The 26,564-nt window shown below is 35.4% G+C and overlaps 1 protein-coding gene across 3 annotated transcripts in view; it reads right to left on the reverse strand.

The window, feature by feature from the left end:
• Positions 1 to 629: 629 nt before the first annotated feature.
• The window catches only part of LOC122045408 (symplekin-like), a 43,709-nt gene continuing 17,774 nt past the window's right edge, over positions 630 to 26,564 (reverse strand). For 2 of the 3 annotated variants that reach the window (XM_042605629.1, XM_042605626.1), the window contains 18 exons: positions 22,840 to 22,956; positions 22,522 to 22,767; positions 19,469 to 19,516; positions 19,251 to 19,391; positions 18,204 to 18,350; positions 18,042 to 18,104; positions 17,826 to 17,933; positions 17,279 to 17,362; positions 17,163 to 17,210; positions 16,482 to 16,556; positions 7,077 to 7,172; positions 6,920 to 7,000; positions 6,769 to 6,840; positions 6,168 to 6,212; positions 6,007 to 6,090; positions 1,222 to 1,325; positions 981 to 1,127; positions 630 to 880 (listed from right to left, as the gene is read on the reverse strand). In XM_042605629.1, coding sequence (XP_042461563.1) covers positions 862 to 880; positions 981 to 1,127; positions 1,222 to 1,325; positions 6,007 to 6,090; positions 6,168 to 6,212; positions 6,769 to 6,840; positions 6,920 to 7,000; positions 7,077 to 7,172; positions 16,482 to 16,556; positions 17,163 to 17,210; positions 17,279 to 17,362; positions 17,826 to 17,933; positions 18,042 to 18,104; positions 18,204 to 18,350; positions 19,251 to 19,391; positions 19,469 to 19,516; positions 22,522 to 22,767; positions 22,840 to 22,956 — 1,725 coding nt within the window. In that variant the 3' untranslated portion in view covers positions 630 to 861. Of the gene's footprint in view, positions 1,128 to 1,221; positions 1,326 to 6,006; positions 6,091 to 6,167; positions 6,213 to 6,768; positions 6,841 to 6,919; positions 7,001 to 7,076; positions 7,173 to 16,481; positions 16,557 to 17,162; positions 17,211 to 17,278; positions 17,363 to 17,825; positions 17,934 to 18,041; positions 18,105 to 18,203; positions 18,351 to 19,250; positions 19,392 to 19,468; positions 19,517 to 22,521; positions 22,768 to 22,839; positions 22,957 to 26,564 lie in introns of all 3 variants that reach the window. The other variant, XM_042605628.1, reaches the window with a different exon arrangement.

Genomic DNA, 26,564 nt, shown 5'->3' on the forward strand with positions numbered 1-26,564 from the left:
TTAGTTTTCGTTTGTCAAATGATAATATATAGATGTGTTTTAGAATATTTTTTTTTAAGTCCATCCGAGTAGATAGATGTATTTTTAAGTCCATCCAAGTATATTTTTTCTTCTTTATTATTTTTAACTTAGAATTTCAAATTTAGGGTTTAGTAGGTTTAGGATTTAAATTATAGGTATTAAAGTTAAAGAAATTATATATATATATATATAAGCTCACGCTTGATGTTGAAACTATAAAACTTAATACAAATAATTTGTGAAAATTTTAACGAGATACAAGTTGTACATGCATACTGAATTGCTAAATACAACTGATGAACTAATAACATACAGGCCACTAAAAGATCCATGCGAAACAATTTAAAACTACATACCAATTTTAGTAAAAAATTATCATATCCTTGAACAACAGAATTAATAACATATAAAATTTCCGAATAGTTTTGGATGATAGATGTACTGATTGGATGATAATTTAAACATTGAATTAAATATCATTGTGATGATAAATTAAGAAAAAAGTACACCTTTGATGATGTAATGAACAAGGAAAAAAAAACAGGAGCTTTTTTAATTTTTGCCCAGACTGAAAAATCTCAAAATAGCAAATCACAAGACAATATTCATAACCAAAATCCTTTCTTTAACTACGTCCAGTATATTACACAAGAATCATGCAGGAAGCGCAAAATACCACTCCGTTCTCTGCATTTACTCATTTCATTTAATACAAATTGCAATCCTTGAACCAAAATTTTTTATACGAAAGCAGCCGCCAGCTGAAATAAGTACATGATGTACACTAGGACTAGAAAACAAAACCTAATTTTAATGCTTTAATTCTGCATAATTCTTTTTCTAGTCTCCACCTTGCAGCCTGGTTTGCCAATAGTCAGTAGAAAGTCAATCATGAAGCAGACGTTTACAAAAAAGATTCTTTTGCATATCTTTTACTCAGTTGCAAAATACATAACTACCCTGAGCTAATCGCAGCAGATTCTTGGGTTACTTCTGTTGCAGCATCTGCATTGGAGCTACCAGTGTCTGCAGCCTGACTCTGGCTGGTCTGTGCTTGGCTAGAAGCTTGTGAATCTTGTACAAGCCCTAAGACTACCAGTGTTGACCTAAGACACCAAGTGCAACCTCTGGCATTTAACATTATTGAAAAAGGCTCTGACTACTTGTGCATAAAAAAGGCAAAGCAAAACAAATACTAACCTGGGCAAAGTTGAGCGTATGTTTGGCTGGTTAGCATGCTCAACCAATGGAGGCTTCAGAACAGGATTCTTTTTCAATGCATTTTCAAGCTGCGCAGCGGGCAACTGCACCACCAAAAACATGCAGTTAATCAATGTACAGCAGTTTCAGAGATGCAATGCATTTATAAACGATGGTGGTGCTATAGTCTAGATAATGGGATCAGCAACAAGGGCAACTCGGCATTCAACAACTAGGATAAACTTTGTGAATTTTAATCAATAAACTAACAAAATATAAGGAAGCTTCAGGTAAGTAGCAAACAAATGTCATGGCAAGAAATAAAACCACTAAATCAGTAGCAGTTTCACATGATGATGTTTTAAATAATTGATGAGAATCACATGAAGAGACATAAATTCATTCTAGGTTCATACAGAAAGAATAATATTATATTGCACTGAATGATTAAGCACTATAAAGTTGTTGTTTTGTGACCAAAAGGTCACGGGTTCGAATCCTAGAAACAACCTTTGCAAAAAGTAGGGTAAGACTGCGTACAATGGATCCTTCCCCGGGACCCCGCATAACAGGAACTTCGTGCACCGGGCTGCCCTTTTTACTAAATGATTAAGCACACTTCTAGAGGTTTTTCAGGATGCCTATGCTGTAAAGGTCCATAAATCTACCAACACTCAATAGTATCCTAACTTTCACAGCCTTGAAACTTGGTAGTCCTACAGGATGTCATGGTTTACAAACTATCTCCTGAATCCTTTTTAAGTACTTCATTCCATAAATCAACCCCTGTAGGTCATGTAGAACCCATAGATAACTTACAAGACTTGCAAGTTCAAAGGCAAAGTAGAAAACGAATCTCTCCATCTAAGCAAGAAAAGTATTCAGTAATTATCAGAATAATAGAAAATCATTGTGAAATGATTTCAAATTGCCTAATGCGTTGTCTATTTAAAGACATTTTTAGTGATAGGTTGTGTTTTACTTGGAATCACATAAAATAGTAGGAAAATAGGAGGATAGGAGGGAATGGAAATGTGAAGAGCAATACTGGAGTGTTTCTAAGTTTCCTTGGGTGGATAAGAAAATTATGACTTCCCTTGCTTTTTCTGGGGCAGCCCATGAGGAGGGAAGAAACCGATTTTACCATTTTACACTTACCTACTTCTCAACTATATTAAAGAAAATCCTTTGCCAAGGTGGACAAGATCAGAAAATCAGGTTTTCTAAATCGATCAAACTAGCATTGAACTGATATACTAGATACTTTAAAAATCAGATGATTGAGGTTCCTCAATATGTCAAGTCATTGATAGTCTTGGCAGTTGACACATAATCATCCAGTGTCAACAATTAACAAATGGCTAGCCAAAATTATGCTGTACAAAATTTGAACCAATGAGAAATCGACTCAGATTTAATATGTGGTATATTTTCTGAAAAATCAAAATTAAAATTACTCATGGAAGAACTAACTTACTTAAGCTGAAAATTATGCATTTTTTTCTGGACAAAATTTAATTGGAGATTGTTCCAAGTCATAGAGTAGAATTAAATCTCATGGATAGTGATCCATATTAATAGGCATATTAGCATGTCCTGATTGCATCTCATGCATTGTGATAATTAATTCTGCACTTGATCATTTGGAAAGATCAAAGTTTAGATTATTTTCTGTACAATCTTTTGGAAAGGTTACAAAATAAGAAATATTGTTGAGTTTAGTTAGGAGTCTATCCTAATTCCTAACTTATGTGTGAGAGAGATTGAGGTGCAAATAAGGTAATGCTATCTGATTGGTCTCCTTAGCTTCCCAAGCGCACCAACCTACCTTGTGCCCAGTATGTGCAACCCTCTCTGATATGAACATGAAATAGCATTTGCAAGCCATTGTCACCTACATACAGTTATCCACCAAACATAGAAACAGTTGCATGTAGCAAATGAAGTGTAGACCCACAGTACATAAAAGGAGTAATGCTTCTTGCTACTGCACTTTGCTAATCTGCAACAATGCCACACGCTTCCTGCATGCAACACGCTGCTTAAGAAAGGCCTGCCTGCCTTCTCTGCATCTTTTTGTTCCCGCTTCACTTTTTTTTTTTTTTTTTTTTTGAAGAATTCACTAGTTTCATGAAGCTCAATGATGTGCGTTTCATGCATATGGTTTTAAATACTATTTAGTATGCATTTGTTTCATTACATGAGCATACTTCGCATAGTTTCTTAGCTTTTACATTGTTTTTATTTTTTTAGTTCAAAGAACTGCTCTTTGTGCATTTTCATTTGCAGGACATGAATTTGGGGTTCGATGGATACGAAAAGCCTTGGAAAGCACAATCCAACATAATGTACAGTCTAGCCATGTCCCCTGACACAACCGTGCATCACCTTTGGAGCAAGATGAGCAACGGAGTAACAATTGAGACTTCCAAACACGAGTTGGTCGTCCCCTGACATGGTCGTGTCCCTTGCTACCGCACGACAAGAACTCCAGAACAGAACACAATCTGGTCGTGTTATCTGACACAACCGTGTTCTAATGACCATGGATTTCCAGCAACCAACACGCAAAGGTTGTGCATCCCAACACGGCCATGGCACAATGGCGGCACCCCTATTTTTAGGAAAGTTGCTCTAGACTTGGAAGGCTTTTGAGGCTATAAAAAAGCTAAGGGGGCATCTGTTTGAGGTATTAAGGGATTTCCCATGACAAGGAACCTAGGAGAGAGTCGTTTCCAAAGAGGCGTGAGGATTTCGTCCACCAAAGAGGCTTGGAGATCTTCTGAAGACGACATCAACATCTATGACTGAGCTTTATTACTCTTCTGTCTTTCGTTTGAGTTGTAGTTTGCTTAATTTCATGTTTTCGGCTTGTATCTCCATCCCCATGGAGTAGTTTCCTTAATTCTAGGATTAGTGAGTAACCAAACTTTGACTTGATATTTGTGTTGATATTTATCTCTTTTATTGCATGATGTGTTGATCCTTGATTTAGTTGTTAGTGTACTTAACATATTAATAGATCTTAACGGACATTAGCATAGATTCTGGGGTGAGGAAGAATCGAAAGGCGAACTCCAATCCTGGACCTATAATAACTAGACTTGAGAGGTTGTTCATGAAAGTAGTCTAAACCCACTCGAGGATTCCATTGGCTAAGCATAAGGGATCTATCCGATTCGGCATCACAAAGTAACAATAGCAGTCTAGGGGATTGTAGGGTTCTCGTGACAGGTGTCTCCATTAGAAAGCAATCACCCTAGGACGGCCACCATGAAAATAGGGATCGTGTTTGGGTAGATACACCGATGTAAACTCGAAAGGGAGCATCGGTTACCCTGGGATAGATCACCTTCAAGCTTGATCAACATTGAGGTAAAAGAGAGACCGCAACCACATTATCAAGGTTTATCGTGGTGAAACCGAAGTCCTAGAATTGCTCTTTAAGCATGATTTTCTCACAATTTCACTCTTGCTTTCTGAATTTGATTTCTCTCACAACCAATTCTCTCAATTTCAATTTGGTTAGATAGCCTACTTTGCATTCGGACTAGTACTCAACTTCATGGATCCAGAGGACAATATTTTATTACTTGACGACAACTATGTACTTGGGGAAATCGCACATCACTCAACATGGTAGCTAATCCTCCATGGGCACCAACCTCAAAGAGGACGAAACGAGAGAAGCTCCAATGAAAAATACTTCTAATGTGAATATGTTCCTATGCAATCTCCCAAAATTCTTAATGGTATCGTGTTAAAACAATCTATTATTCCTGAATACTCATGCCAAAGAATTTCCAACTGCTACCTTATTTTATTCCGTAGATAGCAAACCATACCTCTCATAATCATCTAGTTCTTAAATTATAGTCCCTGTATCATACATAGTATAATTTAAGTCTGTATTGTAAATTTTAATCTGCCATGACTGTTGCCTTCAGTGTCGTAGCCCAGTTGTATGTGGAGTGCAGAAGTGCCAACTGAAGAGTGCTAACCCTTGTCCTGTTGGTGTAGGAGTCCATGACAGTTGGTATCAAACCCGAGTTGATTTGACTTGGAGCTTGGTAATTCTAAAAGTTCAGAATACAGAGCTGGATGGCTAGTGTTTCAGAGATGGTACAGCAGTCCGAGCCCACGACTGTTGCCCGAGGGAAGAGCAAGGAGAGTTCTAGGGACATACTGTTCGAGTTGATGCCTGCTTAGCCAGGGCGGAAACTACCGTTGGAAAATTGCAGAAGTATGAGGACTCAAAGAGACATCTTGAGGAGCTAGACTGCATGGGGAGGAGTTTAAAGAAGAGATCAAGAGATGCAGGGTGCCCTTGATAAAGTTGCAGACCAGCCATGGTGGGGGTTCTGCGCTAGGAAATGGAGGAGCTCAAGGGAGAACTTGTTTCCTGCATGATAGCCATGTTAGGAGGCATGCTCACAATGCAGCATGCGCGCCATGTGCAGGTGCATGAATCTAAGGAGTTCAAGGGCATCAGATCTGCAAAAGATGTGGACAATTTCCTTTGAGAGTTGGACCAGAATTTCAAAAACATAAGCATCAGAGATGATTATTTCTGCATCCATGTATCTTACTGATATAGCTTTGCTATGTCATAGGTACAGTATTGAGAGGCATCGGGTGCTGCCATGCTATGTATGCATGTGTAGCCATGAATGTATATGTATGTATGTGATTGTAATAAAATTTTGCTTACCCAATTGCTTCACAAGGCATAGCACATGATTGCAATAGGTTACCAAAGTATTGTAACAAATGGAGATGACCAACCTGTAGCAATACGGTAAAAGACTGAGGCTTCATCTGAATAGCACATTTTAAGAACCCCACCCATAACTTAGGGTACTTCCATATCTGCAAAAAATCTCAAATAACAAGACTAATATCTAACAAAAGAAATTTAATGGTTTAAAAGAATATCAAAAGGGTACCTGCTTGTTTATAAGTCGAGACAAGATTTCCATCACAAAATCCATCTGAAAAAATGATAGGAAGAAAAAAAAAAGTAAATAATAACTGAATATTTGGATTAATAAAATGAGCAACAACAGCTTGGGGATACGTGAGCACATTATTAAACAAGGACAAAAGCAATAAATCTATTGCAGAATTACTTGTACAAAGAATTGAATCCATCCTCGCCCCACACTTAAGAAAGAAAAGAAATGAAAACAACTGATAACTGAAACAGAAAAAATCCCACACGCCTGGTCTACCAAAAAGCCTATCAAACCTCGAAAGGAACACAATCAACTTAGTTTTGCTTGAAACTATCAAACATAGAAAAATAATCCTTTTTTGATAATTTTTAAATTTACCAGATATTGTCAAAACAGAAACATCCAACCAAAACTCAAGGAACACAAACTCAATATTGTTTACATTGTCATAAACTTCTACATTACAGTGCACAGTCTATCTCATAGACATACAGCTTCTCCAACACAATAAGAACATGTTTTCAATTTGCATTCACACAATTCTTCGAGACATTATTGAATTTAGTAAGCAGAACGAATAGACAATACCTACCAATGATGGGAATGTAGCTACTGCTTGAATGACAGTTCTCATGAATAACATAGGTAGAGGTATTTGTTCAACCTGCGAGATTCCATGATTGCTAAGTACCATTTTCTAAGGAATGAGACCCCAAAACTGAACAGCTTAGAAATGTACTTACTAGTTGATTCAGAACTTTTGCCAACACCTGTTGTGTAAATGTATTATGCTGCTTAAAGCAAGTAGTGCATGCATCAGTAATCTGCATAGAACACAATACCAATTTTCTGCCCAATTAGATAACAAAATTTAGCAAAATAGGGAAGCAAAATAGATACCTGTTTTAGAGGTATCCCATCCTTTTCAGGATCTATCAAATGAATGGCGATTAAAACTTCAGCAGGTGTCAGGCATGGGCCAGTTTTTGGGGACCCCTGCTTATCATTAAAAAAACACACTATGATAAGCAGCAGTTGCTTTATTTTTTCCTACCATTCATGGTACCTTTCAAGATAATTCATGACAAAAACTTAAATGGTACTTCAAAATTTTAAATATATACTGATTCTTAGAGTGCAATACATCATGCTGCCATTAAACAAAAGAAAACATGGTTTCTCATTAGCCAAAATAAGTCTCATAAATGATAAATAAGAAGACATCCGTTTTCAAGTAACTGTTTATTAGATAACGGAAGAAAGCCTGCTAGAATAATTTCTCAGTTTCTGACATCTTAATATCATTATATCTATGTAAATGTGATGACTAGATATAGCAACTGCCCTATGTTCAAATATAGTATTGTGTCATCACTCATCTACTTTGTCAGAATAAATGTTTAAATATATCACTACATCAGACGTTAATTTCTCAACTAACAAATCTTCAACAATATTATAAACTAAGTTGAGAAGAAAAATTTTCTTATAGTTTTATTAACGAACCAAGACACCCTTTTATAATGTGAGTTAATAAATAAAGAAGGAATAAATAGAGAGAGAGAAAATAATACTACCTAAATAAATTATTCTATCAAATCACTCTAATTGATTATATCCTATCTACACCCACAAATGGCTCTATACAAAGAAAGATAAAATATTTGATTACTTCCAACACTGCCCCTCAAGCTTGGCTGTAAATATTTTGATGAGACCAAGCTTGCCTTTAAGAACTTTATGATCTTGTTCAGATAATCCTTTTGTAAGAAGATCAGCTAGTTGGAGAGATGTAAAAATATAATATTGATAATGCCTTCATCCACCTTTTCTCTAATGAAATGACAATCAACCTCTACATGTTTAGTTTGATCATGATGGACAAGGTTGTGAGCTATACTAATGACTGACTTATTATCGCAAGGGAGTAGCATAATATCTTCAAACTGAATTTTTAGGTCTTTCATCACTCTTTTGATCCAATTAAGTTCACAAATTCCATGAGTCATTTTGTATTCTGCTTCGGCACTACTTGCAACCACTGATTGCTTTTTGCTACGTCATGTCACTAAATTATCCCATACTATCGTGCAATACCAGAAGTTGACATTCTATCATCAATTAATCCTGCATAATTTGTATTAGTGTATGCACACACTCTTCTATCCTCAGTCTTCGCAAAGAATAAGCCTTTCCCAGGAGTTTGTTTAAGATATCTCAAGATTCTATATACTGCATTCAGATGACCTTGACGTGGTAAGTGTATATATTGACTTAATAACTGCAAAGGCAAGGTGAGTGCATATATGTTGATTGCGTTGATCAAGTCATAAGCATACCAAGGTGTCTGGTTCAGCATTAATCAATAGGAGGAATCGAGAGAATAAAAAGAAAAAAGGGGGGAGGAACCATACAGAAGAACTCACAGATGACTTCTAGCTGGTGGAAGCATCGAAGGTTCCTTATAGAAGCCTCCTGCAGAACCCTAGCTCATGGTACACCTCACCAACAACCGCCAACACATGGAAGCCTCACAAGGTCCTTTGATAGAACCCTAGCTTGAAAACTTGAAAAGATTAAGTGCATGTGCTCAAATAATCCTCACAAGCCTACAATCTCTGGTATCATTTGTTTCAACAAGTTTCACATGTTTATTAATAGGCAGAATGGTAATTTAACTAAATCATAGGTACAAGATTATTTGACTCTAGCTTCACTCAATTTTGTTATTTATTGGTGCTTCAATTGGTGCACCTCTTCACAAGTGACTGAAATACATTCACCCACACAAGCGAAGCTCCTGCAGCATCGCTCTCCACCTCTCACTCCCATGTTTGTTGCATCCAACAGCTGCAACCAACAGCATTGAGGCACTAGCTACTAGCATTGGAATTGCTTCCTTCATGCTCCACTGATTGCACACCTCTATGAGCCCTTCACTATGTTTCGTAGCCTCTAGTGACCCCTCTCTTAAAACCCAAACTCTTTAATCAAACCTCAATAATTCAATGAAGAAACAAGATTACTTTCATTAAGAACCACAACACAAGACAAACCAAAAATTTTAGATCACCAAGTGCTCCATTCCTTGAGACCTAAGGACCTTCAAGAAAACTCAAATACTTAATCCAAAAGAGCCTCTTAATAGATTGCTAAACTTCAGAATGTGCCATACAATGAACTATATGCTCTTTTTGGACCTCACCAAGATTTGTTTATAACAGTATTCTACGTCATGTGTCCATTTATAGTAACTTCTCATTTAAAGTTGCTCAATACATTGATTTAGTTCATTTGCAAAGTTATAGCATGCAAATCGAGAGTCCTACTATCTGGAAGAAAGAGACATGTTGGCATTAGAAGGGTTGAGTTAAGTAATGATTATTAGACTCAGACAACAATATAGGGTATATCTATGCATTCACTAACCTTAGAAATCTCATAATGAGTCCCCCAAAAGGCATTTAAGCTTCCACCATTTTTCTTTGGAGAAAAAATTGATTATAATGTCTACTTATTTAGCTAACTAATCTATTTAAACATTAGCTCAATTTTCAAATTGGAGAATAAGCTACATTACTAAAAGACATTCAAGTTTATGCCTTTTATGTTGACTTTACAAAAAAACCATAACAAGTTTTTCCATCTCTAGATCAATCACAACATTTTCTCACAATGAGTGTTTCCAGATCTAGATCAATCACAGCATTTACTTATTGGAATGGGAGACTGAAATGAAAAACAAAATCCAAACCAAATTCATTTACAACAAGAGTAGAAAGGAGAGACTAGAAAGAGGAAACAACTATTTCTTACTAATTGGAAATGGTGTTCAAAGAAAAGATGATAACTAAATTGATTTCTTGAAAAACAAAACAAAGTTAAAGATCCACCAACTTCTCTCATTAGACAGGACGCCCAAAAAAAAGATAATGACGAAATCTTTATTACTACTTATGCTTGAAAATAACTGAAGAAAGATGCACATAAGTCATACGGAGTCAACAAGTTCTCTTTAGTTAGGAAGAATTATGCAATTAGGGTTAAAAGGGTTTAAAATTGTTCTGAAGTTTAAGTTATTTTAAATTTTATAAGTAGTTTTAGATTTTGTTATTTTTTAAAGAAAGTTTGTTAAACTTTTTTTTTACAAAGATTCTATTGTCAATTTGTAAAAGAGGTTAGGAACACATGTAAATTTAGATTTTCAATCCATGATCTTTTTTCTCTTTCTATGTTATAAATGCTAGTAGCCTAGTCCCCACGGGTAGCCGAGTTGGTACTCGGGTGGTAGATTGCAACAAGAGTGTCAGTAGCCTAATGCAACATAAAATTGGTATTAGTTTGTTGATTTATCAATTTGATCGTATTTTGTGCAGCTTAATGCTATTTTAATTTGGTATCCCTCTAGTGCTTTACCAAATTATGTTTCTATGCTGCATCAGTATAACCTCAAACCGGAACATATATTTCTTTGGAAGAAACTAGGACTATAAATGAACAAAACGTTGATGAGTAAACTTGATGTTCAATTTGATAAAAGCTTATTTATGTTCGTTTAATATATACAAGGCCAATTAAATGAGCAAACTTGATCAACTCATTAAACTAAATGAACAAACTTGAACACACGTGTTCAGCTCATTAATGTTCATAAACAATGATTGTGACCTATGTGAATAATGTTCATGGTGTTCAATAGGATTATAAATGAAGCAAACATTCATGAGCAAGCTTGGTGTTCGGCTTGGTAAGAGCTTGTTTATGTTTGTTCAATAGACATAAAGTCAATTAAATGAACAAGCTTGAACACATTTGAACACATATGTGTTCAACTTGTTAATATTCATGAATAGGCATTGTGAAAGGTTCATGAACCATGTTCATCAATCAAACTCTAATCAACATGGTAAATAAACAAAGAAACTTTTAAAATGAATAAACAAGCTTGTATTATCAAGCTTAATAACTAATCAAACAGGCTTAAAATTATAAAATTTTCAAACAGTCAAATGGGCTTGAACTGAGAGCTCGATAACATCTATATGAACTAAACTCAAGCTCGTAAAAAAGAAATCAAGCCAAGCTTGAACAATCATTTCAACGACTTGGTTCATTTTTAGGCTCAGCTTGGTTATTTTATCAAACAAGCTTGAACACCACAATCTTGGCTCGGCTAAGCTCATTTACAGCCCTACATATAAATAAAGTTGTTGAATCATATGCATCATCAAATCTCTTATCAAACTTGCAAGTAGATAATGAAGCTCAGCTTGGATTGGTTATCTTATTAAACAAGTTGGAACAATACAAAGCTTGTCTTATTTACAACCCTAGAAGAAACGTCCCTTTGGTTTCTCAAACCATTAATCCACTCATTCAAACATTAAACTAAATAAAAATGCTAAGGGTGTAAACAATATCCCTTTGTAAACAAAATTCCCAATAGAAAATGATAAAATGCATATTATGTGAATAAACTGTGGATAGTTACATACATACATACATGTGCTCAAGTAATGAAATCTCAAGTCGTGCCACCCGAAACGGACTGTTTTTACCGGGAAGGGCACCAGCACAGCACGCGCAACAATTTCATGTGCGTCGTCGCTTGTATCACGCACGCGCAACAAAAGGAAGAAGGAATCAATTTGGGGATGAAGCCTTTCTCATAAGCATTGGAAAAAAATTAGCTCAGCAAGCCGATGGCGACGAGGTGACGGTGAGGCAGTGGCGGCAAGGCGATGGCGGCAAGCGCAAGGAGGAGAAGGCAAAATAGGGGAATATGCAAGGAGGAAGAATAGGGTTTTATTAAATAGTTAAATTATATATATAATTTCTAATTAATTTGTAAAATCCAACCATTTAATAATATGGGTTATTAGAATAATAAACTAGTAGGATTTTTCAGGAATTTTTAGATATTTTCTGGATTTATTTGGAGGTCCTATGGTAGAATTTAAAGGGATAATGGTTAAGCATGAGGTGGTAATGGAAATCACCATTAGCCAGGCGAGGAGTTGATTGTAAGCGGCTTAATTAACAACCCTACCTATATATTTAGAAGCTACAGTGCTTAAAGCCCTAAAAACGTCGTTCCTCTTTGCTCTTGCACCTTCGTCTCTCGAAATCGCCGACCACACCGAGAGCTCGACGGCCATTCAACGCTCGATCGCGCCGGCACTTTGTCACAGATCAAGTCTTCCACCTTCTCTACTCCTTAACGGAGGTCGCGACGGTGGAGTCTTCACTGGAGAGTAGCCTCGCGCAAGGTATTCTCGGCCGGGTGAGGAAAATCGAGCTCCAGTGCTGCGGTGGTTGAATCGCCGATCCCAAGGGCCCGATCTTGGTGGAGAGGGTGCACTCCAAGTGGCTGTATCTTCTTCCCAAGCCTAGAGCTGAGCCGATATTGTCGGGCTCTCTTTGCCGGTTGTGGAGGTTTCAGGCATAAGGTATTTGAGGTGAGGATTATTTCGATTTGGATTTCGTAGCTATGGAGATTGGTGACTAGATGCCTGGAGTGGAAGATTGGTCTAACTGAGAGCTGTTTCTTGGCAGTGGCTCACAGTGAGGGGCTCGGCCACAACTCCCAGCAACTGTTCTTCGTCCAGGAATCATTAGGTAAGGTCCATATCACTTTAGATGTTAGGTCTGTTGACCTAGGTGATGGATTTAGTTTGAATTGTGTGTGTGATTGCAATTGTTTGTAGCTTTGCAGAAGCGTTGGTTGCAGGTCTGATCGCGAATCCGATATTGGGTGAGGGGATCAGATCTGAAGTTGTTAGAGGAAACTAAGGTATGTGATCTTCAGGTAACGAAATGTATTGACCGTGTAAGATATTGGAATTTTGGAATTGATTGAGGATGGTGGTTGGACAGATTTCCGGGAGATGGATAAACTGTAGGTGTTGTTAAGGGATGCGATAATTGTAATCTGTATTCGTTTCATTTGTAGTTAGGGAACAAATTAATGATTTGGTAATCCTAATGGTTGTAGTGAGCTACTGGAATTGTGAGAACTGAAGGTGTAAATTAGGGTGTTTGGATTAAATTTGAGTGGAGCAGTAAATGGGATTATCAAAGGGTAACAGATGAGTTAGGATTAATTACCTATTACTAGTTTGGTATATTGGTTAAGCTTTTAAATTCTTATGAAGTTAGTTAAAAGTGATACGTTGACACAGGACTTGGATCGAGGCAGGCGTCGTGACGAAGTTGACATCGGATTTAGCCTACATTTAGAGGCGGATACTTCTTGACTTGTTTCTGTAGTTATTGTTCTTGGTGCATAAGTAGTTCGGATAAAGTAGAGTTTATCTTGACTCCACTCGTCTTATTTCTTGTGCTTGATACTTTATCCACTCAATCTTTGAGATACTCGTTTCTGTATCTATACAGTCTCTCGTTGCTATTCATGATATTTAGCAGATACCGAACACCAGATAATAGATATTAGATACTGGATAGATAGATACCAGATACCATGTTTACTTGCTTTAGCTGCTATCTATTCATGTTTCTTATTGAGCATGCTGGCTTCATGTAGCATACATGATTTATGTTATATATATATATATATATATATGATGACTGTTACATTGTTCGCATCATGTCATTGCATGCATCGCCGATGACCTTGGCTCCCTTGTGGTTGGGACGGTCGTTGGCCAGGGCCGCACACTCGACCACTCATGGGTAGTGGTAGTTGGAGCGTGCCGCTTGTCCTGTCGTGCCTCCCACTTGCACACTCATGAGTAGTGGTAGCTGGAATCGCAGGCAGCAGGGACCCCGTCGCAGACGTAGCTATTCAGCTACTATGCAACTGTCCATCCGGTCACTCGAGAGTAGTGGCGGCCTTTAGGTGGTATAGTTGTCATCGATCCGGCTTCTCGATCATACAGGGGTCGTGGTGCAGAGAGGTGGGCGGGGTGACCATCCGTGCATACGCTATTTTCTGTTATATTTGCTTATGCTTTTATATGCTTACTTATACAGTTCTGTTATCTCATACCTATTATATATATGCTTGGACACTGATTACTTTGACAGTATACCTTACATGTGATCTGGGTAGTTATGAGCAGTACTATAGCAGTTTATGTTACCTCAGACCTTATACTAGCCTAGGTTATGGAATCAGGTATGGATATGTACTTTGATTACACAGTAGTATCTGCTATTTATCTTTCTGAGACTGTATCCTGTTGTACTCCTGGCTCTTTATTTTACTCATGCAATATCTATTCTTTACCCGCTGAGTCTTTATACTCACCACCCCGTGCATTGATAATTTCACCAGGTAGCGAGTAGATGATGCCTGTACACTTGGAGGAGGATCTTGACTACCGGTCCCACGTCGCTACCGAGGACGAATTTCCGATTTTGTTTATCGTTTTGGTTGTGAGTTGAACTTATGAACTTGGTATTGTAATAACCCTTTTGTGGACTTGATGTTATTTTGTATTTGGTTTTGCTTTGTCGAGGAGTCAAGCCGGGCCGGCCCGCGGTGAGTTCTTTTGGTATTTTTGGTGTTTGTTGGTTGTTTTCCACTGTGTTTGATTTACCAGCCGAGTGGGCTACCTATTATCTCATGGATGTGATTTGTTCTAGCCGTGTTGGCTATATTTTGCATCTGTTTATCTGTTAGCTATGTATACTGGTTCATTTGTCACCGCTATAAGGGAGGTGCTGTCCGATTTTCGTCGGACAACCTTACTCTCAGGGCGTGACATAATTATTATACAAATTAATAATTAATTAAATAAACTATTAATTAATTAATATAATTATAATATATAATTTTATATTTTTATTATTTTTATTTAAAATATAAAAAATAAATAGTTATATAATTTTAAAAAATAAAACTTTAAATTACTTTTAAAAATTAAAAATAGATTAAAATTTTATAAAAATATTTAAAATAATTTTAAAAATTTTATAAATAGTCTTAAAATTTTATAAATAATTCTAAAAAATTTAATTGTTAAAAAAATTAAAAATATATAAATTTGATTTTAGAATGCAATATAAACTATAAATATATATTATATAAATTAATAATTAATTAAATAAATAGTTTATATAATTATTATATATATATTAGGATTAATTTATATCATTATTATAGATAATAAACTTTTTTTATCTAAGAATCAATTTGATTTGAGATTTGGAACAATAAATATTAACATACTTAGCACTCTATTTTTAGATTCTTGCTTCCTAATCATATGAAAAATACATATTTTTATTAGAAGTTTTGAAAAAAGTACGTTGTCAAGGTATCATGTCGTGCCAATACGGTTTATATATATATATATATATACGTTGTCAAGGTATCATGTCGTGCCAATACGGTTTATATATATATATATATATAGAAACCGTATCGGCACGACACGATACCGAAACTATATCATTCTGATCTGGAACTGAAACCTCAGTGAGATTTTAAACCTTCCATGTGCTTCTGACTATCATCACAATTTCAAAAGTAGAGTAAAAGCACAGTTATGAAAGTCATGCAAGTTGACACCATATATGGCACCTTGTATTTAACACAATCTACTACGTTTGATATTAGAAGTTCTCTAAAATAAATGATAACCATAACCATATAATTCTTGCTATAATAAAAATATCTTGGCCATGTAATACACCATGCTCAACCTAGAGAATGTAGAAAACATTAACAGTTTTTTGTTCCATTCTCCTTTTACTACTAACCTTTAGCATTTTCTCATCATCATTTCCCTGCCCTTTCATTATTTTTCCCTGTTCCTTTTTCTTTTCCACTTTCCCATGGGTATCTATGCATATTGAACTATTTAAGAAAATAAAATAAAACAACAATTTTATGCCAAGATCAGTTGATGTTAAATCGATAGCAAACTTTTCAGTAACATCAATTCAATGGCCAATCCAGATGGGAATCAACTATGTCAAAAGCTACTATTATATGGACCTAGTTCCACAAAAAAAAAATGTTGAACCAGGTAACACCAAATCTGAGGTGGCCGGTCCGGCCCACGAAAGTTTCCCACTAACAGCCAAGGTAAATCAGAATGCTATGAGCGGCCCAGAAGCCTAACATCTCAGGCATCGGTTACACAAATACTTTATTTGACAGGGTTCATTTACTAATTGATGATCAACCATCAAATGACCAAAATGTAAAATAACTATACATTACAAAGAAAAGAAGATATAGTGCTGGGGACAGAATAAAATCAAAAATTATGGCGATAAAATAATATAATGCCTTGTAAAGATGAGTGGATAAAGTAATACCATAAGAAAATCTACCTTAAGCACACGACTGAGGGCATCTTCAAATTTCTCACGGGGAAGATTGACAAGCTGGGGAAAAGTTGGGAGGATCTAGAAGATAAACGAAAAAAAAACAATATGAGACCTCTACTAAATTGATTAAGAAATTGAAAGGTGAGTCAATTATTAGAAGTATCAAGATTTAGCTTAAAATCACTGTAGGAAGTAAAATTAACAAAATACATAAGTTTGTGCTGAAAATTAGCCATAAGTAAACAATCATTAACATCATAGTAAGTACAAATTTCTGAGGAGGAAGATTGACAAGATGGGAAAAGTTGGCGAAAAAAACAAGAGACCTCTACTAAATTGATAAAAAAAAATGCAAGCCAATTATTAAAAGCATTGGGATATAGTTTTAAAAACTTGTTGGAAGTAAAACTAATAAAATAAATATTTTTGAACTGAAAATTAGCCATGACTAAACAATTATTAACAAGTAGCAGAAAAGCATAATAGGGAAGGGATGAGATTGACTTGCTTAATGCATCAGTAGTCCAAAAACAAGTCATGACATGCATATAAAATTTCATCCAAGAACAGTTAACTTGTCATTTGTGTGATTAGCATAACCATCCTACTACCCAATACTATATAGCATGATATTGTGAGTTATTGCAGGTGCTATTGTTGACAAAAAGGAGTTGGATATAGAACCTCATCTTTCAATAGAAATGGCAATACTGGAATCAGTATCTCTACATCCTGAAAGCAACATAAATAATCATTAGTTAAGCAAAAGGAGTTTTTATACATTACATGTAATACTATACCTTAGTTCTTGAGTGATATAACTTCTTAACAGAAGATACCAATTCTTGTGAGGGGACTATCCCATCTGTTAATGTATGTAAGACCTATACAAACACCAATGATAATGCACTCAATTAAAAAAGTAGCCAGTAAACCAGCATGTATTGCAACCACCATACTTACAAAACCTTATAAACTGTCATACAATATAAATCATATTCAAGTTTTATCCAAAATTTCTTAACTCTAGGAACCACAATAACTCCTAAGAAAAAAATTGTAAAAAAAGGATTGGTTTTTGAAATCAGTTAAAACTGAAAGAGCTGTCCTCATGATAGGAACTAATCCATGTCTAAGAAAAAAATAATATAAACAAAGAAAACTGAATACATCACTAGACTGATTCTGGATAGAATCTAAGCACATGGAATGGAAATGTCAACATATATGAAGAATTAATTCTTCAGAAAGTAACCAAATATGGCATTGGGTCGCAGATTGAATTTAGAGCAAAGAACATGATGGTTCTGCCTATTTCTCATGCAAAATATATCTTAATGTTAAAACCTGCATAAGAAGATTTTCACTTCCAACTGGTGGATCTGAGATTATTCTGAGGAGCTCAGAAGAAGACCCAATAGTACGAACCAAGATGGGAATCTGAAGGCGAACTGCCTGGATGGCACAACATAAACCATTTGCGAAAAGCATTAGAACTTGGTGAAAAAGAAAAAAAAATACAAGTACAAGGCAATGAACAAGGAAAATATAACTGCAGCCCACCTCTTTTGCGGCCTTTGATATGCTTTTGTATATTACAAAAATTTCACGAAGAAGAGAACGCTTCTGTAAAGTACAAGAACAGTTAGAAATATATGATAATTGAATACATAAGAAAAGAAGCTAAGAACACATACTACAAAGATTAGAAAATATGTATTAAACCTTAGTACAAAGTGCAAAATAAAGTGACATGCAGCGTTGTGCCTCCATTGTCAGAGAGGACATCACACTTTGATCCAGTTGGGTAGTAGACATTACTCCACTGTCAGATTTAAGCCCCTCATTAGATTTCTTTCTGACGCCAGCCTCCTATATGAAAGTGATTAACAAAAGTAAAGATATATGACAGTTTGTATTAAGATAGTTACAAGAAAATATTGTTTTGTTTAGAAACAACCACACAAGATATCAAATAAAATAATGCTGAAAAAAATCAGTTTCTAAGGAATTGAAGAGCTGACATTATCTCATGACAAATTTGGTGAATCAAAGATAATCATTCAAGGGATGTCCAACTTGAAAAACAAAAGGAATACTAAAAGTATTCTATAATTTAAATATTACAGGACCAAATACAGAACAAGTAGTTAAATTAAGAAAAAACAAATGCAACATTATAGCAACTATAAGAAAACATCTATATTAGCAAGGGTTATAAATCAGTTAGCAAAGACAAAAGAAGTAACTGTTAAGAGGTATGACTAGGAAAGCCTGTGCCAGTGTTACACCCTAAACACTTTTAGTTGGTGAGGACATGCAATTCTGTGAAGGGGCAAGTAATGTGTTAAGCTGTGTTTTGAAACTGAGAGTGGGTTAGGGTATCCCCTCTGATGAAAAGTAGGAAGAAAAGGTGTATTCTTATTCAAAAAATAATATAATTGCAGTACACCACATATTAACCAATACTCAAGCATACAATAACTATATGAAGTGAACCAGAACCAAAGAGCCTAAGAAATTCCACAAAGAGTCCTCATTTTACTTTTACCAAATCCAAGGGAACTCAAACATAATATAGCCATATAAAGAACATCTTAGAACCATACCTAACAGCAATATAATTCTCAGCTTCTTTGAGGTATGAACCTAAGAGCCTAAGCAATTCCACAAACAATCCTCATCCTACTTTTACCAAATCAAATGGACACTGGTATATTACTTATTAAATGAACCAAATCTTGAGAAAACAAAATGTTTTCTAAATTAAACCTCTTGCAGCTCAGAAGACAATTCTTCATCCTCCATGTGCACCATAACAGGAACGTCCTCAATAACTGAATGAAGTTTTTCACGAGCAAAGTCTTCAATTTTCTGAGAAATGCTTGACATAGAAAATAGTTTATTTGCTACCTGGAATATCAAGAAACCAATGTTAGATGAAAATAGTTTTGCAAAGTACAAATTTTGCAATTGAAACCCAAAATTACCAAGCGTGTCGCTTTCATCCGCACTTCTTCTGTAGGATGCACTGTACTCTATGGAGAGAAGCTAGAATTAGGATAATAAACAATAATGATAAAGTAAAAAATTTCTAAACATATATGAAAGAACAGCACCATGTATTGCCAATGAAAGCGTGAAAAAGAGTGGATAAATGGACCAACAAGAAAATATGGTATCTTATCCACAAGAGGGCCAATTTTCTATGTTTGCATAACCCCTACAACTTCACTAAATATTTTCCAAGAAAATTCCTGTCATATTAAGTTTAATTTTAATGTTCATTTTCTCAATTTTGCAATTAACTGAATTAAAGTTGGTGCAATTATCAATATTGAGAATCTGCTACCTATTCAAGTGTGTGTGTTAGAGATAATATTCACTCAGTCAAAATGTCAAAACTCTCTAATCTTCAGCATTGTCATTTACAGCCATCAAGGGCATAATTGATTCAAAGATTATGTTTCCATCTCATGACAATTTGTAGTGTGATCTTCTTCATCATTGGAGGGAGAACCTAAAGTGAAGATGTTGACGATAAAGCACTTTCATTCCTTGAAGAAAATTTACTTCAATTCATTAATAGATGGATTCTTCTTGACTTGGGAGAATCACACAACTAAAAAAAATTAAAAAAATACAGTCAAACCATGGTTTAAAATATTGAGCCATATCGAAGTTTTAATTTATGATCGCAATGATATGATTTCAATACCGTATCATACCGTGCTGATATAGTTTCGATCTTTTTTAAATATAAAATATATTAATTAAAAATAAAAAATTTAACCTAAATATTAAACAAATTAAAAAATATAGGATATGAGCGCCCTATATGATAAATAAATAAAATTACTACATATTTTTAAAATTAAAATAAATAATATATATTAAATTAATGGGATAATTTTATTAGGGTTTGATTAAACCTGTTTAGATTATCCTTATAGTTAGGAGTTGATTGAAATTATTAATATCAATCTAATCATTAAACCCTAAATTTAAGTTTAATCTCGCACCCGCGAGGTCGAGGAGACCTCGGTGGCTAGCAGTGTTGGCGGTGTCGGTGGGGCACGAAACACAAATTTTGCCTGATACGAAATTTTAAACCATGAGTCCAACAAAATAAAGTGATAAACTAATTCAAAAATCTTGATTTTTTTTACTTCATCTAAAATTAGGGAAGTAAATGAGCCTAACCAATCTTAGCTGTGTTAGGCACAAGGTTTATGTTACTACTACATCGAAAGACATTATGAGTCCCAGTGTCATTTCTAATCCCAAAAGATAGCTAATTATCACATCTTTTTGGCATCATTCATCTCTTATTTTGGTTAAGTAAATGTTATAACTATATCAATCTCTCAAACATCTTATCATAGTCACTGAGTAATATTAGACCTTAGCTTTGCAATTTGCTCCTCATTCATCTCACAACATTATCTATTGGACTCTGCAATCCTTCACAATTTATTTTTTGTATTTTCACAGGCAACATATATTCAGGGTGATTTAGGTCCATAGGAAAGTCAATGAGAACCATAAAACTTAAGCATTGCATGTTGTAATAGATGACACATTGTTCTCATTCGAAGGTAGAAAATACAGATGACAAAGCCACCCTTCCAATCCAACAATTAAGTGAGCACTTGCACCCATAAGAGAAAATGGGAATCACTGAGTTTATGTTAGGCTTCCAAATGAAGGAAAAGCCAAGTGAGAACCATATAACCTAAGCCTTGCTAAGTTGTAATAGATGACACATCATTCTCATTCAAAGGTAGAGAATCTAGATGATGATGCCACCCTTCAAATCCAGCAATAAAGTGAGCCCTTGCACTTGTAGATGAGAGTGGAAATCATTTGGTTTGTTAGGGGCTCCAAAGAAGGTAAGAATTTCTGATTGAGTGTACTAGATTCCATGAAGTGGATCACCTCTATCTAGTCATGGAAAAAACAATTAAAAGATAGAAGAAAGAAGAGAGTTATTAGAGAGAGATTATACAACCCTAGGAGAGAAGAAAAAAATTGGTCAGTGGTAGGAAGGAACCATGAGTTTATCCAAACAGCTGATGGCAATACAAAGGAGAGGGATACAAAAGTAGACCTTGAACACCCTCTCTAATGTCAAGTGAACCCACAACTAGGAATAGCAAGAAAAATTACTACTTAATGAAAGCATATGCATAGATAGAGATCATAAGTAAGTTGTACCACACTAAGAATATAGTTAAATTGCAATAGCTTAAAAAACAACTAGTTTAACAGTTGATATAAAAATAAAGGTATTTTAATATAGAAAAAGAACAAGAATCTATGATTTTCCTAGTTCGACTATTTTAATTAAATCATGTAAGAAGTTGCACGGACAAAAACTTACAAATCTAATTAAATTTTCACATTTTCAAAATTAAAATTTTCAAACAACAAAGAGCTTCTATGTTTTCACCAATAAAAATTTCTGATTGAGATCAATGCTGTTACATCATATGGCAAATTTTTTCTCCCTATGACAATTTCTAGCCTAGAAATTTGTTTGAAAAGCTACGAACCAGAAGTATAATTTCAAGCTCTCAAATTTTCCAGCAAAGGTGACCAGATGAACAAATATGTTATGAGAGACAACATAAGAGCTCAAATATCAAGAACCGCATGAAATTTCATAGTGAAAAACAAAACCATTTGGTGACTTCTTTAACGTCATAATTAATTCACTCAGTAATCCAATATGAAAGCTTGGAGTCACTAAGGACAAGGGTATAATATGAATAGATATGTATCCATAACATAGTAAAAAAATCATAGTGGGGATTCAGCTCTTGATAGAGTAATCCAAGCAAATCCAAAGGTGAATATGACTCGTTTGCATTAGATGAATTCATTTCCTTTTACCTAAAAATTGAAACTGCATCATAACTTACATCACAAGTTGTCAAACATTAAATAACAGAAAACACTACCAAGGAAATAGCTCAAACAATGAAAGAGAATCTGAGAGAGTAAATGATATTTTGCTAGTAAAAAGATGATAAGTCAGTACTTGCAAAGCAACAAGGAGGCATCTGGCTCGACTAGAAGGTCTAAGCAAAATAAGATTCCATACAGCACTCAGTCCTTGAGTAACCCGATCCCCACTTTGGAAATCCTTTTCATGTTTCTCAATTCGGTCAGGAGAACACAAACCCTCCAATAACTTCAAAACACCCTCTGACAAGTAAGGAACTTCAACAAGCAATCTGCTGAGTGATTTATCTGTGGCTGGGAAGTTGTCACGGATAGATTCTGCCTACAGAGAATAAGGATGATTATAAGCGTGAAATCAGGTAAGATATCCACTAAAGAATGGAGCGAAACACACCACAGTCAATAGAAATGTTTCATAAATTGATACAGCAGTTCTAGATGAAAGAAAGTCTTGATCCTGCTCTGTCTCCCGATGTAACCTGTATAGGATATGCAAAGTCAACTCGTGCCCCTGATAATGATGAATTCAGGAGTCAAAAACAGTGATAAGATATAATAAATAAATGGGACACAGAAGAACTGAACAAATTAATATCATGGGGAAAAACAAATTAATTTAAAATAATATAGCAAAAAACAAATCTGAGCAGCAGAAAAATTATAATAAAATTTTCTAGATTAAAAAGATTTAATATAGAACATTCCAGATTAAGCATTCAATCAGGTCAGTGAAGCTTTCTAACAATCAGGAGACATTATCAGAGCTTCCAGAATTTATCACAGATGTAAAACATGAATCATCAAAATCAATAAGACCGACATCTGTACCTTCAATTTTGCCCTCTCTCAACAATCAAGACCGAAATTTCTAAACTTGTAAATGATATTTGTCTCTCATATAGTAACATTGTTGAAGTTTCATAACCTGGATACATATTGTGGTCAGACATGTCGAAGTGGACAGGTCGAATTGAATATGTGGTAGGACTGGTCAGATTATTCAGACGGGCTAGGTGGCCCAACCAAGCTGGTGATGTTATAACCCTAAAATTTTAAGAAAGGTGAATTGTTGCAATTAACAACAATTAGGCTAATTAGATTGTAATGGTTAATTTCTGACTTTGTATTCAATTTATTTGAGGTGTGGATTAATGGTGAACAGAGGTTAATTAAAAGTTAGCTTTAGGTTTGACTCAAATTTGAGATTGTTTGATTTTCATTAGAGCTGAACCAAACTGTCATTGATGCTAATTAAGTTTCCATTAGAATCCAAATTTGGCTTTAACAAGTTCATCAAGTAAGCCTTGTGGTTAGAAGTTGGATCAAATTGGGCACGATCAGTGTATTCAATAGCGGCGAATAGCGCGCTATCGCGCGCTACGACCAACGAACGCTGCAGAGCGTTCGCTGAATCGCGATTGTCCCGAATAGCCCACACTATTCGGGACAAAAGCGTCGATAGCGCACATAGCGTGCACTATCATGCCCTAGCGCCCCATAGCGGGCGCTAAAATTACAAATTGCTTACCAATAGCTAGGGCAAAGGTGAGTCGAATCGTGACTGTGGCAGAGGCGAAGGTAGGGCAGACTGCAGAGGCGACAGGCGGCGATCGGCGAGCAACGAGCGGCGAGCGGTGACCTGTGAGTGGTGGCGAGGGACAGCGATTGGAGGTAAGCTTTTCTCCTTCCTTTCGTTTTCTTCGTTTAGGTTTTCCTTCTCGTTTTTTTTCTCGAAGGAGCAAAAACGATTTCGCGATTTCCAGAAGTCGGGCATCTGGATCGATCCAGCAATCGATCCAAGGTCGAACAGAAAGGATCTGGATCGATCCAGCGACCGATCCAGATCCTTTCTGTTCGAACAGAAAGGATCTGGATCAGTCGCTAGATCGATCCAGATCCTTTCTGTTCGACCCTGGATCGATCGCTGGATCGATCCAGATGCCCGACTTCTGGAAATTTTTTTAAAATTTAAACATTGACGTGCACGAAAAGCTTGCGCTATACGCTACGCTATTTACGCTACGCAATGACAAGACAAAAACGCTATGAACCAACGCTACGCGATTTAAAACACTGGGCACGATTTGGATTAATTTTGACAGCTCTAGGGCTGAAGCAAAATTATAATGGGAATCAACTAGTTTAGTCAAGTTAATGCTAGATCACATAGAGATTTCAGTTGCTTAGGATTATTTGAATCCTTTCGCTCCTCTTTCCCACATGATTCCTCTTTTCCTGTTTATTCATGCCTCTTATTTTTCAGGAAACTGCCCTGATAGTGACGCCGAGTCGTACAATCAGAGCCCTGGTGAAGAGTGGCCATTCCTCACAGTTCAAGACCTCTCTCCCTTTCTTCTCCGATGAGCAATGATGCTCATTCAACCCTCTAGGCAGTGCAAGAAACCACCAACAGTCCTCCCTCTATCAATCACTCTCTACCTCGCGCTCTCTTATTCCCTTAGTGACAACTCTTCTTAGTGTCGTGGATATTGCAGATCATCCTCCACAAGATTCAGCTGAGACCGCCGATCAGCTGCTATCAATTTGCAACTTTTTTCTATCAAACAATCTAGTGGGCACTGGTTTAATTCACATCTTCCCTTCCATGATAGTTGCCTTTTGGATTGATCTTATCTACTGTTAATCATTTAATTCTTGCATCTTTTCTCTTTTAATAATCTTAGCTTAAAACATCTTTAAAAGTTGTTGAAGTTGTTGATCTGATCTCCTTGAATTGGAATTTCTTGATTGAGCTACACTGATTTAGAGGCAAAAAGTAAGGGTGTGTTTGGTTCGTGCGTTTTTCATTTTTATTTTCTGAAAAACGCTTGTTTTCTGAAAAATGGTGTTTGGTTTCCATTTTTCGTGTCTGTTTTCTAAAAAAATAGAGAGCATTTTCTAGAAAAACATAAAATGACAAAAAGTCATTTTCTGTTTTCTAGAAAACGCGCATTTTCCAAAAAATGAAAATGGAAAACGTGTAAACCAAACGCACCCTAAGTGTTTCTTCTCTTCTAATCTCATTAAATTTCTTGATTATTGCTAAATAGACTGTAATGGCAATGATAGCTTGAATTAAAGCTATTATCCTTGGAGTGCTAGTGGATACTTTGAATTAGATGTTAACCAAATGTTTACTGTTTATGTTGGTAGGATAATTAAGTTGTTTAGTAATGTATTTCTGATCTTGAGCATGTGTTTGCTATTCTTAGTCTATTGTGTTACTTTGATGGTCTTTTTGTGTTACTTTGATGGTCTTCTAAGCGGAGATTTGCTTAATTGTAGAGCCAAATCTGAGAAGAGAAGAACATGTTGATTGCTTTTTGAGTTCTTCTCTAGTCGCATACTTAAGATGGGTAATTATATTCTTGGACTCGGTTATATAATTCTTTATGCATGAATTAAATGTATAAAAAGATCATATATGCTACCATAATTGGTTTTGAAAAGAGATTTAAACAACACTTAACTAGCAAGATAGGGTTCTAAAAGAATTAGATTATTGGGGTTACTTAAATGGTCCTTTTTTCTACTCTATACATGTGGGTGAGCTTGTGGAGATTAACAAGGGAAAGGTTATTTTCAAAAGAAAATATAGACACTCTGGGTACTTCATATTTGATACATGTCTTTAAACAAGTTTACCTCTATGTTATATGTTGATACCTGTATTCTTCTCTTATGCTATAAACAGCTATTTAAAAACTATAATCAATAATGATGTAGCCCAAAGTGACATAAAGACTTCAAATGGAACAACTATTATAAATGATGGAAATAAATATTAAAACATAAAAACAACGAGCCTACTACCCACAAAGATGTGGTAGTGTGGGTACTTGCAGTCAGTATTTATTTTGTGTGGGGATGTTATATCGTTTTTTTCATAGGCTTTAGAAGACAATATTTATAGTTTGAGAACCTAGCTCTAATGATCCACTTCTTAGTGAACTTGTTGGTGATAATTAAAAGTGTATTTATTTGAGATAAAAATATAGTGATAATTAAGTGAAATGAAGTAATATAAAATGGTCATAATTAAATGGAATGACTTGCGATAATAAACAGTGATAAGTGACATAAAGATAAGAATTGACTATATTAAAATAAATACTCAAC

The sequence above is a fragment of the Zingiber officinale genome, chromosome 2B (assembly GCF_018446385.1).
Source record: "Zingiber officinale cultivar Zhangliang chromosome 2B, Zo_v1.1, whole genome shotgun sequence".
Classification (NCBI taxonomy): Eukaryota; Viridiplantae; Streptophyta; class Magnoliopsida; order Zingiberales; family Zingiberaceae; genus Zingiber; species Zingiber officinale.